Source organism: Lampetra fluviatilis, chromosome 1 (genome assembly GCF_964198595.1).
Source record: "Lampetra fluviatilis chromosome 1, kcLamFluv1.1, whole genome shotgun sequence".
In the NCBI taxonomy this organism is placed as follows: Eukaryota; Metazoa; Chordata; class Hyperoartia; order Petromyzontiformes; family Petromyzontidae; genus Lampetra; species Lampetra fluviatilis.
This window is the reverse complement of record NC_136275.1, coordinates 10,351,666-10,366,459: the sequence shown is the minus strand read 5'-3', so window position 1 is coordinate 10,366,459 and position 14,794 is coordinate 10,351,666. Positions and strand designations below refer to the sequence as shown.

The following is a 14,794-nucleotide window of genomic DNA, read 5'->3' as shown; positions in this document are numbered from 1 at the left end:
TGTTAAAATTTATTTTTGATTAATTATTTGTAGTAAAGCATTCAATACCATAAAAAACAATGTTACACTTGTATACATATTTGTGTCAGTGATGGGTGCAAAGGGCTGGAGCATTTGAACGTGTCGTGGTGTGACCAAGTGACAGAGGATGGTATTACTGCTCTGGCCAGGGAATGTCACTCTATGAAAGTGCTTCTGCTCAAAGGCTGCTACATGGTGAGCCAATTTTCTGCTGCAGCAGTTCAATTATTTGCTTACTTGAGTTAAACATTGAAGTCTGCACCCTTGCTTTTGAAAAATACTTTGGATATTGTCGAAGTATTATCTTATATGTTGTGCAACATATAAGAAACAGCATTGGTTTCCATGGTCTTCATGACCCATTAATATGGTTTATTCTCAGGCCATTTGACTGAAACTGCTCTCTTATATGCAGTGAATGACCCCTCTGCAAACTGCTGATCACTGTCCTAGTTTCCATGACAATATAAACCACTCCATCCTCCTTGAGTGTTTTCATAACTATGTAGGCGTACGCAGCACACTGCGCTGGTTCCACTCTTACCTATTGAACATTTCAATGTATAATTCCATACGTGGAAATCTCCCACAATGCTCCATGCTATTCTTGGTTCCATGCTATTCTTCATATATCTTTTCTTTGAAAATTTCTCACCAGATTTATCGTCAATCATAATTTCTGACTTTATCAGAAAACAAGTCTGCTCTCAATAAACACTTCTTTTAACGTGCATCTTCTGAACGGATATTACAGTGACAGAGAGTGTGTGAAACATGGAGTTGTTATTGATCCTGAGCTCTCATTCTCTTTCCACATATTTCAACTCTGGAGAATTTTATCCTTCCATCTTTGCAACATCTGCCATTTCTTGACTCCACCATATCTTCATTACATCCCGACTCAACCATTGTAACTCTTTCCTCTACGGTTCCACCAAGACACCTCGTTTCCAAACTCAACATGATCCAAAATTCCACTGCCAGATTTCTCACCCCTGCCCCTGAATGAGATCATATCTCCAAAACTTGAATCCCTCCACTGTCTTCAAATCCAATCCCTGATCAGTTTCAAGATCACATCATCTTCAAAATCATCCATGGACTCTCCACTGTTTCACTCTCTCATCCCATCTCACTCTCCTCCACACACACTGCTGCTGCATCAAAGGCTTTTTGTGAGCTGCCATTGGGTCTTCGGTCAGTGAGAGGTTGCCCCTTCCACCAGCAATAGGTGCTGTTGACTTCCCGCCTCTATTTAAATCAAGGCTCAAGACCCTCCTTTTTTTGCCAATAAGGGATTGCCCCGCTGTGTAAAATATATATGCTCACTGTTTTTCTGCAGCAAATAGAAATGTGGACATGTTCAGGCACTATATAAATCCAAATTGTAAATTGTAATTTTGAGGTACATTGTTCACAAAGGCTAATTACAATGCGCAAGTCTGTACCATAAAGTATGCTGCAGTGAGCTCATTAAGCTACTTTGTCATCATCTGTCAATGTTTGCTTTTGTCGTGTGTATTCCAAAGGTGAATGATGTATCGCTGAAGCAAATAGGCAAGTACTGCCCTGAGCTGGTCACACTCAACCTGCAGAACTGCTCGGTGAGGTTCCCACCTCCCCACGTTCCCCACCTCCCCACGTTTCCCAGCACTGCGCCCCGGGGCCTTCATATGTCATGCTTGTCACATGCCCACGTCTGACAGACGACCTGCCTCCCAGCTGAGCGTGGCTGAGGCAGCCTCTATTAAGTATTAAAAGAGAAATACTACTGTTCTGGAGAGTAACTGTTATTACACAGCAAACCTATCTCTGTCTGTTATTTAAATAAGCATTTTAAATTCAGTAAATTATGGGGGGGGGGGGGGGAATGTAACGTCAACGATGTCTTGGGCTATTGCTTTAACACAGATTGGAATAAATGTACTCAAGTCTTTACCTGTTAATTATATTTTATAATTAAGATAAAAAAGGGTTTATACTATTTACCATTTTTTTGTATAATTTGAAATAGAAATAGGTTACTTGTATTTGTAGGTTTCATATTGATATATGTGACACTGCAGTTAGAAGTCCATTGTCCTAATTTTTGGACTGTCAATTATGTTATTTGTTTTCTAATTTAGGGAGTTGTGATTTTTCACTTGAAAAAATATGTATATTACCCAATGTAAATGTTGTGTTATTTGATCTTTACTCGGAGGACATACCTTAATAAGTCATTATCCCCATGTACTTGGACAACCTAATTAGAAAATCTTTAATTATCGACTGTGGCGACATGCCCTTTATTTTAATAACATAAAAATTTCAACAGGCTGTTAAATTAGACTGCCTTGGCCACTAAATTATGCATCCCCTATTTCCTCACATGATATTTTGTTTCTTTTAGGGGACTTCTCTTGGCATAAAATAGTTTCCTGCCATTAAATACCCTTTTGGACACATGATACATTATGCATTAAAAAGGCTCGATTTATCTTGGGTCAAATGTGCACAAATTAAAATCAATGCCCAATGAATCTAAAGCAGCCCAATTTTTGTTTTGCTTTGATGAATAGTAATGTTGTATGTTATAATTAGCTTTAGAATGTGACTGAATATTTTAGTATATGCTTTGAGCAATACGATGTAGTTTTTATATTAATATTTTATTGGTAAGTTACAAAGTTTAACGTACATTTTAAGTTATTTTGTTAAGGCTGATCTAGAAGCATAAATTATTTTGGGAGTGTGCGTAGAGTGTAAAATATTTTTTAATCAGCCCTTAGTCCTATTCGTAAAAAAAAATGCATCCGCATTTTTGCACTGTTCAGTGTCAAATTTCACTTTTAAAAAAATCGGTGGTCTTAATTGATTGTAAACCACATTCTACAAAAGCAGAATCTTAAGTAACATAGAATGTAAACTGCATATTGTATTTGATGCACATTTAGTGCTGTAGGTAACATGAATTGCGGTGGGTGCAGTGCCCGACAAAAGTGCCGCTTCCTGGCTCCATAGTCTTACTATGCGACTTGGAGAGTGATTGGGAGGAATGGCCCCCCTGATCTGAACCCGAGATGTTATTGGAATTCTGCGCTAGTCACAGAATGTCAATAACAGACACCATGTTCAAACACAAGGGTGCTCATAAGTGTACGTGGTACCAAAGCACCTTGGGCAGAATGTCAATGATTGACTTTATAGTTGTATCATCAGGCCTAAGTCCCTATGTTCTGTACACTCGGGTGAAGAGAGGGGCAGAGCTTTCAAATGATCACCACCTGGTGGTAAGTTGGCTCCGATGCTTTGGTCACTGACCAGATAAACATGGAAGGCCCAAACGAATAGTGCTGGTTTTCTGGGAATGTCTATCGGAAGACCCAGTACAGAAATATTTCAACTTCCACCTCCGGGAAAACTTCTCCTGCATTCCAGGGGTGGTCGTGGACATTGAGTCCGAGTGTACGATGTTCAGGACCTCGATCATGGATGCAGTTGCGAAAAGCTGTGGCCTGAAGGCAGTTGGTGCCTGTCATGGTGGCAACCCTAGGACCTGCTGGTGGACATCAGTGGTGAGGGAAGCTGTCAAGTTAAAGAAGGAGGCTTCCCCTGAGATATGCTCAGAAAAAGGTCTCCCGACTCGATTGAGAGGTAACGGCTTGTCAAGAGGGCGGCAGCTGCATTAGTCGCTGAAGCGAAAGCCCGGGCGTGGGAGGAGTTTGGAGAGGAAATGGAGAGGGACTACCGGACAGCCACGAAGATGTTCTGGCAAACCATCCGACAGCTTAGGAGAGTCTATCTTCTTGGTTCTTTCGGTAAAGTCACGTAGAAGGGAAGTAATAAAATAATAAAAATAAAACATAATAAAAAAATTCTCACGACGTTTCGGCCACAACGCAAGCAGCCGTCTTCAGGTGGAGAACAGGTCTGTCAAGTAGACAGAGTCTGAATGGCACGCTCCAGGCTTGGAGCGACTATTTATGCTGGGATGGAGGGGCGAAGAGTGTCTTGACAAAATAATTTGCATATCAAGAGGAATTTAGCATATTTATGGGAAATGCAGATATGCGATTAGTACTACTTGTGAAATGCGTCGGAGGATTGGCGAGGGGTTTAAAGTCATTATGCCCATGCATTATGCAGTATTAGCAGTATCAAAGAGCCACTCTGTCTACAGGAAAGCCACCCATACGGATGCTTACCTAAAACCGGATTCCCACCACCATCCATCCCAGAAGAATTCCCTCATCAAGACTCTATACCATAGAGCCCAATGCATTTCCGACCAGGAACACATTGCCAGTGAACTCAAACACGTACGCCAAGCTCTTAAGGCTAATGGTTACTCCGACTACACAATCCGCAAAGCCATCACTCCAACCATCAAGAAGGATCCTGTTGAGGAGCCTCTCAAGACCATCACCTTACCCTACATTGCTGGGGTCACAAAAAAGATCTCCAAAATCCTGATTAAACACAAGATCCAGGTCCGATTCAACACAGTACATAAAATCCGTGATCTGGTCCCGTCTGTAAAAGATGTGGTTCCAGACATACAGTACCCTGGCGTCTACAAACTAAGTTGCCTCTGTGGTAGCAGTTACATTGGAGAAACCAAACGACATGTCTCGGACCGCATCTGTCTACTTGACAGACCTGTTCTCCACCTGAAGACGGCGTTGTGGCCGAAACGTCGTGCGAATTATTTTATTATGTTTTATTTGTATTATTTAATATTTCCCTTCTACGTGACTTTACCGAAAGAACAAAGAAGATGAATCCCTGCAGTCACGAAAGCTTTAAATCGAAAAAAAAAGCTTAGGAGGGTTTGACGGGACGTGCCCCATGCTGTGTTCAGTAAGAGTGGCGTAACATTAATATCAACTAAGGAGATAGTCGAGAGGTGAAAGGAACACTTTGACGAGCTCTTCAACCCGGTGAACATGCCCTCCTCTCAGGAGGCATCTCTGGAAATAGCTGGGGGTGTCGGATCCATCACGGCTGCCGAAGTCACTGTGGTGGTCGAAGGCCTTCGTAATGGCAAAGCTGCTGGGGTGGATGAGATTCGCTCAGAGTTGTTGAAAGTGCTGGACAGTGTAGGAGTGTTGTGGTTAACACACCTCTTCAGTGGACAGCAGGTATAGAACCTAAGGATTGGCACACTGGGGTCGTAATTGGAGCACACCATAGGGTGTGCTCCAATTACAGAGGAATCACACTCCTCAGCGTCCCAGGTAAAGCTTATTACAGAGTGCTGGAGAGGAGGCTCCACCCCGTGGTCGAGCTTCAGATTCAGGAGGAACAATGTGGATTCCGTCATGGTCATGGAACAATGAACCAGCTCTTTTCCATCTCACAGAAATTTGAGGGGTCATGGGAGTGTGCTTCTCCAGTCTACCTCTGCTTTGTACACTTGGAGAAAGCATACGACTGTGTTCCCCGCAATGTCTTGTGGGGGGTGCTGCGAGAGTATGATGTACCGGTGCCGCTTTTATGCACTATCCGGTCCCTCTATTCCTGGAGTGAGAGCTGTGTCCGTATTCTTGGTGTTAAATCAAAGTTGTTCACTGTGGGTGTTGGACTCCGTCAAGGGTGCGTCTTGTCTCCACTCCTGTTTGTGATTTTCATGGACAGGATATGAAGGCGCAGCCAAGGTATGGAGGGTATCCAGTACAGGGGAATCTCTGATTTTTGCAGATAACGTCCTCTTTGCCTCGTGAGTTTGTGAACTCCAGCATGCACTTGAATTATTTGATGCCAAGTGTGAAAGCGGCTGGGATGAGGATCAACACCTCGAAACCTGAGGTCATGGTTCACTCCCGGGAGATGGTGAATTGTTCTCTCCAGGTGAAGGGGGAACAGCTGCCCTTAGTGGAGGATTCTAAATACCTCAGGGGTCTCTTTCGCGAGTGATGGTACAGCAGGCGCTGTACCATTCCGTAGTAGTGAAGCGGGAGCTGAGTTCTCGTACAAAGCTCACGATTTACTGGTCTATCTACATTTCCATCCTCACCTATGGTCATGAGCTTTGGGTAATGACCGAATAAGGAGATCGCCGGTACAAGGGGCCCGAAATGAGGTTTCTCCTCAGGGTTGCAGGACTCACTCTCCGTGATCGGGTGAGGAGCTCAGTAATCCAGGAGAACCTCAAAAGTCGAGCCGCAGCTCCTCCGGATCGAGAGGAGCCAGTTGAGATAGTTCTCGGGCACCTGGTAAGGATGCCCCCCGAGAGACTCCCCCTGGAACTCTACCGGGCACGTCCCACTAGGCGAAGACCCCGGGGCCGGCCCAGGACACACGCTGGTGGGACTATGTCGCTCGGCTGACCTGGGAACGCCTGGGAATTCCCCAGGAAGAGATAGTCTGTCGCGAGGGAAAGGGAGGTCTGGACTGCGTTACTCAACATGCTGCCACTGGGACCCTCACAAGGAACGAACTAACAATTTTTTAGCAACCTGTAACATTAGAATGTTTCCAATGACAAGAAGAAAACAATCCTCTTCTAAATACACGATGTGGCAGACAAATCATCTGTCATTAGTCCCTTTCGTGTAGTCTGGTTTGTTTTTACAAATGATTTATTTATTGAGACAAAACTTGTAGATGACCCTGTTTAAAAGCGCACTGCCTTGCCTCTGTGTGTGCAGCGTGTGACTGACGATGGCGTCATCACGGTTTGCCGTGGCTGTCACAAGCTGCAGTCTCTCTCTGTGTCGGGCTGCAACGCACTCACCGACGCCTTGCTCAATGCTCTTGGCCACAACTGCTGCCACCTACGGTGCGTTTGTTCACTTTGCACAATGTTGTTGTGCTGGCTGTTTTTGGAGATTGTGTGGACATCCGGGTACTAGGAGTGGATCTGAGTGCATTCTAAGCTGTGGTTGTGCCAATGAGGCATGTCTTAAGTGTTTCTTTCTTACAAAGAGTGCTGTTTAACATCATTTACATTATACTTGTTACGTGAACTTAATTTTATATTTTTAGCTGCATCTGCTTATACTGCAGATGCAGCCACACGTGTAAGATATAGTTTTTATATTTGTTTTTAATGGTAAGTAAATATCTGTTGTGTTTATTACCAATAGGATACTGGAGGTGGCCGGCTGCTCTCAGCTTTCTGACACAGGCTTTCAAATGCTTGCCAGGGTAAGGTGAATGTTGTTATTTATTATATTTTTAAAAAAATCAAAGTAAAGCCATTACATGACTGGCATACATACAATTGAAATTATGTTGAGATTAAAGGGGGTATTTTTCAAATGTCTTCACCTGCAGAACTGTCATGACCTTGAGAAGATGGACTTGGAAGAGTGCATCCAGGTGTGGCTTTTGTACCTTAACTGTTGTTGCACCATACCTGGCAACTCACTCGATAGATGAGATTATGCTTATATTTGCAGTCTACATTTCATTTTTTTATTTTCATGACATTTAATATCATTGCAACAGTGGAAGGAAAATAATTTGTTTTAGTTACAATTGATTGTTTGGTGTAATATTGTGCAAGGCCACTTTGTTGTAAACAATAGACCCTCACATTCGTAACTATCATTTTTAAATAGCGCTGGGTTTTGTTTCATGCATGCGCTGCACCTTTGGGAAAAGGCAATGCTTAACCAGTCATTGTCACAGGAAATTGCAATAGCTAAACTGCAGAGGAAATACACTCTTAAGAGTGTGGTTGGAGCTTTTACGATGAAAATTCCAGAGCTGTAATCATAAGACTTACACATCAACTACAAATGAGTAAATAATATTCCCCAGAACTTGTATTTACCAAAGTTTATTTTCTATTTATTCCACAACATTTTTAGATTTGTCTTTCTCATTAATTTCTCACTTACATTTTTTTAGTGTTTGGTCTTGTGCTTCGAGGGAACTACAGGCACCAATTATTTCAACATGTACTGTAGCTGGTTTATCTTTAATTCAAAATGTTATTCCTTTATTCGAAAAGCACAAAAAATTAGGCTCGCTCATTCATACTTTATAGACTTGTACGAGAAGTGTACGGTTCTTTGTGAACTGACAGGTAAGACCGTATAATTATGTATCGCATATGCCATTGTTTTTACGTGTCTTAATATGGTATGCATGTTACGCTTCTTTTTTGGGAGCTATAAACCGTCAGTATTGATGATGTGTTTTGAGTGGCCAAGGTGTATGTTTGTATATGAAGTTGCTGAGGTATGTGTTGCTTGTGCGTAGAGACTTATGTGTTCTTTATTTCTTAGATAACTGATGCTACACTCATCCAGCTGTCCCTGCAATGTCCTCGACTGCAGGTGCTGGTATGTGTAATGCAACACACGTGTAGAGACAATTTAAATGTCCATGTTTGGTGGTCTTGAAACATGATTGCTGTGTTTGGTGATATGAGTTGTGATGGTACAGTGGAGATTTATAAAAATTTATTTGTTTAAAATTGTAATGACAAATACAGGAATAATGAAACAATTATGGATATACAATTATTTATCCCAGATCGCTCCACTGATTCTCCAAGACTTTTTTCAGGAGGGCGCTGCGCATGATGTTGAGCCAACACCTTGAGTATGTGTATTTGGAAGAAAGCTAGGATGCCTGGATAAAATCTATGCATCCGTGAGGGTGAACACTCACACTCAGAACATATAGCCTGCTAGAATTCTACTTTTCTGTACCGCCTCCTACAGGCACCTCATTGCCCTAAAGGTTAGTGTCTCGAAAGCACCTTTAGTTGAAAACGAAGTTATCAACAACCAGCCCCACTCCAAATTAAATAATAATAATAATACCCTTGTTTACACACGCAGAGCCTCTCTCACTGCGAGCTGATCACGGACGACGGGATCCGGCACCTGGGAAATGGAGCATGCTCACACGAGCGCCTCACCGTGCTAGAGCTGGACAATTGCCCCCTGGTGACGGACGCCTCTCTCGAGCATCTCAAGGGCTGCCAGAGCCTGCAACGCGTAGAGCTCTATGACTGCCAGCAGATCACGCGTGCCGGCATCAAACGCCTGCGGGTGGGTAACCCTTGGACCGTTGATCTGATCCTGTTTCTTGCCATTTTACATCATGGAAGTATTAGGTATGGTTTATGTTTAACTGGAGATGTTTTACTTTAGACACAATTGCTTTATATGCATTTTGGCTACATTCTGACAGTTTAAAAGCGATGTGGAGTTGGCTCCGACTATATGTCCAAGGTCAGTAAAATGTGTACCATCATATGAAATCATCTTTACTCTGCTTCAGGATGAATTCAACCAAGGAATTCCTAATTTCCACCCACTGGACCACTAACAGAAATTACCACTGCCCAGCATTTGATTGCATGCGATGACGCAGACTTTTGGAATTTTTTTAATTGTAAAACTCGTTTCTTTGTTTTATGCATTCCCAACATGACTTTTTTATCCCACAGGCTCATTTGCCAGAAATCAAGGTACACGCCTACTTTGCACCCAGCACCCCTCCTCAGGTGGCCCCTGGGCCACGTGCTCGCTTCTGCCGCTGCTGTGTGATCCTCTGATGGATGGGCCTCACCCGTGCGCCTTAACACAGCCGCACCTATGACTACTGCCTCCCAACACCTGCAGATGACAGACCTACATAAGGGGTAATGTACAAAATGGGAGAGATATTTAGCTCTTCTGGGACTGCTCGGTGCCTCCTGCTGCCTTTTTTTACCTCCTTGTGGTAGAAATACGGTTACGAGAGCACAGGCCCTGACGAAATTGTTACGGTCATTGAAGTGCATTCCGAGATGGAATAGTGGTGGCAGAAATTGGTCTGAAGAAGTATCAACTGGACTGTACTGACATGCAGCAGTGACCCATACATATACTCTGCATATGCAAACAGCTGATTTGTCACGTTTTTTTTTACTTGTGTTGAGCTTGGCTTTTGAGTAGTTTATTTTCAATGTGTTTGTTGCCAAAACTGCGATGTTAGTAATTGAGCAACCAATGGACAGTTTGTCAAAAAAGGACTGAAGCTGGGCTTCGAGACATTTCATGCTGGATATTCTTACTTGGGACTGGATATAAATTCTGGAGCCCTAAATAAAATCACAAATTCCTGGTCTGAAAATACTCATTTCCAGAGCTGATCACTTTATAGTGATCTCAGGTGATCTCGTGTATGAACTCAGAAACAGTACAAGGTTTGAATCGAAAACAAGCCTCGACTGCGAAAGAATCAAACAGCGTTATAAAAAAAAGTTTACAAGGCCATAACCATCATCTGCAAGATTTGAAGCTACATGGTGTAATGCGTGGGAGCCCTGGGAAAATGTTGGAATGCACTGTTGTGGCACAGCTTAGTGCTTGCTTCATGGAAGGTGTCACAGGATGGTGTTACCCTCGCCAGCAATAAGACTGAGTTTACAATTGTTAAACTGCAAGTGTACAGTATTACTGGGCACGGCCACTTTGCATTCACGGACAGGTGTGATGGAATCCTTTATTTGTCCTTTTTTGCTTCTTTTATGCACGTTAATGACACACAGCGCTGAATTCGGATGGTTTAACTGTCACCAACATAAAACATTAAAACAAATAAAGGGTTCAATGTTTTTGTATAAGCTTCCAGTTTTTATCCTATGATTACAGTTGTCACAATATCACAATAATATTTTCAAACCAAGTGAGATGGATTAAATTATTAGGCTTCTCTCTTACCATTAAATTTAATGCTATTAACCAGCTGGTCTAGCTGTCTAGTGCATATATAGATATTACTTCAGGCTTTGTGTTTTCCTAGACTTGCAATTGGTGATAAGATATGTGTGCGTGTTTTTGATGCCTTTAGAGCAAACTTCAGAAGTAGATTAACTAATAAACGTTGGTCTTGACAACTTGATAAAATGCTTTTAGCGATGACTACATAAAGTTGCAATTCATAAAAAATAAATGAAAACAGGGCTTTTTACGTGCACAAGAATTAACCCCCTAAACTCAGTTTGCTACTAATACATCATTAAACTCGTAACCAATGGACTGACGCGTGTAGCTATTTCGGTGGAATTCATGTTGTGTTAACGGTTTTCTTAGGGAAATTATTGTTAGATTTTGTACATCTAATATTTTGATTCCTTCACAGTTTCAGCATTCATGAAGATACATATATTGTGAACTGTAATTGCGTTTATCATTTGTAAAATATGGGATCCAAGTATTGAAATGTGTAAGGTGTTTGCTGTTGGCAAACGTTTGTGGGTTGCCCTCCAAATGCAGTGTAAACACCATGGCGGAGGTTATGCCAGAATTGAAATCTGTCTTTTCACAATGGTGCCCTTGGATAGCTGAGCGATTAAATATTTGCTCCAAGTATAACTGGATAAATGCAAGCACTCAAAATACATTGGTGCATATTTTGACTGATTTGTTTAAAGTTAAAAAAATAAAAACTTGCCATTTTTATTTTTGGAAATGCTTCATGTTTGAAAGCGAATATACAGGTGGTTTTATTTTACAGTTAACTGGATTCTATAAAACCAATGTAATGTATTCCCTACCAAATTAATTAGTTGTAACCAAAATACACTTAATACGTTAATTTGACATTGGTTGGATATGTTCATTTTACAAAAATGCAGAAATTGTAACCAATATGTTAATATGTAAATTAACGGTTAAGGGTGATATATGATTACAAATTGTTCGACTTGCTCTATGCATTTTAGTGCAATTGCGGATAAAAAAAATTCTAAAAATTCTCAAACAAAATCTGTACTACGTTTTTGCACGCTCTTGACATGCTTTTATCTGCACTGCTGCATGATGAAGGTGTGCTGGCTGCAGCATTCATAAATTGTGAACAGCAACTGGAGATGTGGACCATGTGGTGACAGCTTTATTCAACAGGCAGTCTGATGACAACAGTGATGTGGCCATTTGGAAAGCTAATATATATCTTTCCACCGGTCTCTATGAGCACCCTGGAGGAACTAAACACAAACGGCCACCACAGAGGTTTGTGGTTGCAATGTAAATGAGATGTAATAAGAATTGTATTTTGTGCTTCTGTGTTTGCATTATGAGTTAAACATAGTCGTACGTTTCCAGTGCTGTGATGTATTTTACAGGATGTCTTGAACTGTTGTGACAATTACATTATGTCGCTTGCACTAATGCCAATCATTGTAGCTTATGATAAAATATGATCATCCTTATTGTGTTGTATAATGTGGTAAATACATTTCTGGGAACTTGTCAGAATGTCTAGTGTTTTGGACTTCTGCATATGTATGTGAATATCCATGTAGTCACATGCACACAATATGTGAGAAAATACAGTTGTTCCACTCTGGGTTCTGACAATTGTGCATTCTATCATTACATCTTAGACCATATAGGATGTGAATAACATAACATTTGCGGTTATGATGACCACCAATAGTTGTCATGTAAATTGGTCTTCATAGACATGTGGTCTCTAACTCACAGGGTTCCATTTAATGTAACTCCATTGTCAAGAATGAATGGTTAAGTTGCATCGGAAGGTCTCAGGTTTTATGGACCAACCTTGGCTCTATGTGATCCTAAATCACAATTTACATATACAAAGGCTTCAGTGGAGTGGACTCGTAAAGTTATGTTGGCTGTTATTTATAAAAAGCCAAAGCGTTGATTTAAAAATTTGCCTTTTATGTAAAAAAAGAAAAATGTTAAACTCTTTGATAAATCAAAATGTCTAAGGCTTGGAAAATAAGTTCATGATAACTAAATACAAAAAATACACCTTTAACTGGCTGCAAGTATTAATGGTACATTTAGTTTAAAATGTTTTAAAATTGTGGAAATGTATTGTTCGTCACAAACTCTCACGATATAAAGCTCTGACTGGCAGTGGGATTGGTGTTTATCTGAAGCTTTTGTTTTATGTACAACACGAGTTGCATCAAAGCACAATGTTTTGCTCATTAAGCAGTGCTGATATTCTGTTGGTATGTACAATACATTCATTTGCACAGTTTCAATGATTCTACAAAAAATACTCGATAGAATTTGTGACTAAGGAAGATGGTCCTGTGTGATGAACATTCTATTACAATATTTAAATGCTGGTTTCTAACCTGCATCAAACAGCTGGGCTGCGCTCTGGTGATCAAACTTGCTCACAAGGTAAAGCTGGACCTTTTTACCACGTCCCACAATAAACAAAGTCCTTGACTTTGCTACCAAGCAGTTCGAGCATCTCGAAGCAGTCCTGCTATTAGGCTCGTCTCAAAGCCATAATGAACATTGTAACAGGTTTGGTCATGGAACGGCACAAAGGGTGTCAAACGCGAGTGCAGTTGACTGAGCACCATGGCTGTAAAGCTAGCAGAAGTCGCACAGAGTAAATGTCTCACTTTAAAGTCATACATTTCAATACAGTATTTTAGGTTTACATTCTCAGATCTTACTACAGTACTGATAACTCTTGAACGTATTGAGGTTTTTTTCCCCACTGCAAACGCCAGAAAATATAAGGGAGGGCAGGGCAGGAAATGACTGACAAATCAGAGGAAATATGACATAATTTAGCATATGCAGCAATTCTATTTTGAAGTACAAAGTAATGCGCAATTCCAGTCGGCGGTGTTGCATTGTGAGATGTTGGTGTGGTGTTGTAGGATGGATGGCTTTGGAGTTTGTTTTTATGCTTATATGTCATAAGTAAACTTTTAGTTTTTCCCAAAATTCTGTTGACCTGTGTAATGTGTTATCTTTATCTGCTCCTTCTTGATTTTACTACACTGGTGATAGCTGTATTTATATTTATACATTTTTGGAGTGCGGCGCTGTAATAAGTATACAGTAAATGATCTATTTACATGTATGCAAGCACACTTTAAAATACATTGTATTGAAAATCCATTTTGGAGTGATTTTGATATCAAAGTGATTAAACTTTGTTATTTTGTTGCAATTTTGCCATGGTACTTCTTACCCCAGATGAGTAAGCTATCATTTCGCAAATATTCCTTCTAGATAAACAACCATATGTTATAACATCTGCCTATAATATCTTGTTACAGCCAGATGACCTTGCCGATAACATCTGGCAGTTAACCTGCATTGATTTATGCAAGCCTGATTATTGATTAGACGGTCAAAACTGGTCCAGTTTGTTTTGAATCAATGTTGCTGAAATTATGTACTCCCAGAAGGCCATGGAGCGGATGGTTGTGTAAAAATATTTGATATGGAACTGAACTTCTTTCGCACCATACGTAGCCAACCGTGCTAATCGGAGGTGACAGTCTGCTTTTTCTATTTTTGTTACTTAGTCTCCAATGAAGCGAAATATAATTTTGTTATGTATAGTATCACCCAAATATAAGGACCATGCCTATAATATTTGGCAGTTAATATATTTTCCCCATATACGAGAGCAAGGTTGTAAAGGAATTGTGTTAATGAATAAATCGTGCCTAAAACCTGTCAAGATTTCGATTTAAAGCTTTCGTGATTGCAGGGATTCATCTTCTTGGTTCTTTCGGTAAAGTCACGTAGAAGGGAAATACTAAAATAATAAAAAGACATTGTATTTTATTAGGTTTTATTTTTATTACTTTATTATTTCCCTTCTACGTGACTTTACCGAAAGAACCAAAAAGACCTTTCAAGATGTTTTTGCATAACCACATTAATTCTATTTTCCTGTTGCATCCAATAAGAAAAACAAAATTAAGGGGGGAGGATTAAGGTTAGATCAAGGGTCGGCAACTAAAATAAGAGCCATTTTTTTCGAATTCTGTAAAAAAAAAGCAGTCCATAAATACGTGTTGCCGACCTCTGGGTTAGATTGTGTA

At 40.7% G+C, this 14,794-nt stretch overlaps 1 protein-coding gene across 3 annotated transcripts in view; it reads left to right on the top strand.

Annotated features, from left to right (window-relative positions):
- The window catches only part of LOC144932081 (F-box/LRR-repeat protein 20-like), a 35,793-nt gene extending 22,114 nt beyond the window's left edge, over positions 1–13,679 (top strand). For 2 of the 3 annotated variants that reach the window (XM_078856124.1, XM_078856125.1), the window contains exons 9-16: positions 90–216; positions 1,551–1,625; positions 6,654–6,784; positions 7,092–7,152; positions 7,282–7,326; positions 8,241–8,297; positions 8,802–9,014; positions 9,416–13,679. In XM_078856124.1, the coding sequence (XP_078712250.1) occupies positions 90–216; positions 1,551–1,625; positions 6,654–6,784; positions 7,092–7,152; positions 7,282–7,326; positions 8,241–8,297; positions 8,802–9,014; positions 9,416–9,523 (817 nt within the window). In that variant the 3' untranslated portion in view covers positions 9,524–13,679. The remainder of the gene's footprint in view (positions 1–89; positions 217–1,550; positions 1,626–6,653; positions 6,785–7,091; positions 7,153–7,281; positions 7,327–8,240; positions 8,298–8,801; positions 9,015–9,415) is intronic. The other variant, XM_078856126.1, reaches the window with a different exon arrangement.
- Positions 13,680–14,794: the final 1,115 nt, after the last annotated feature.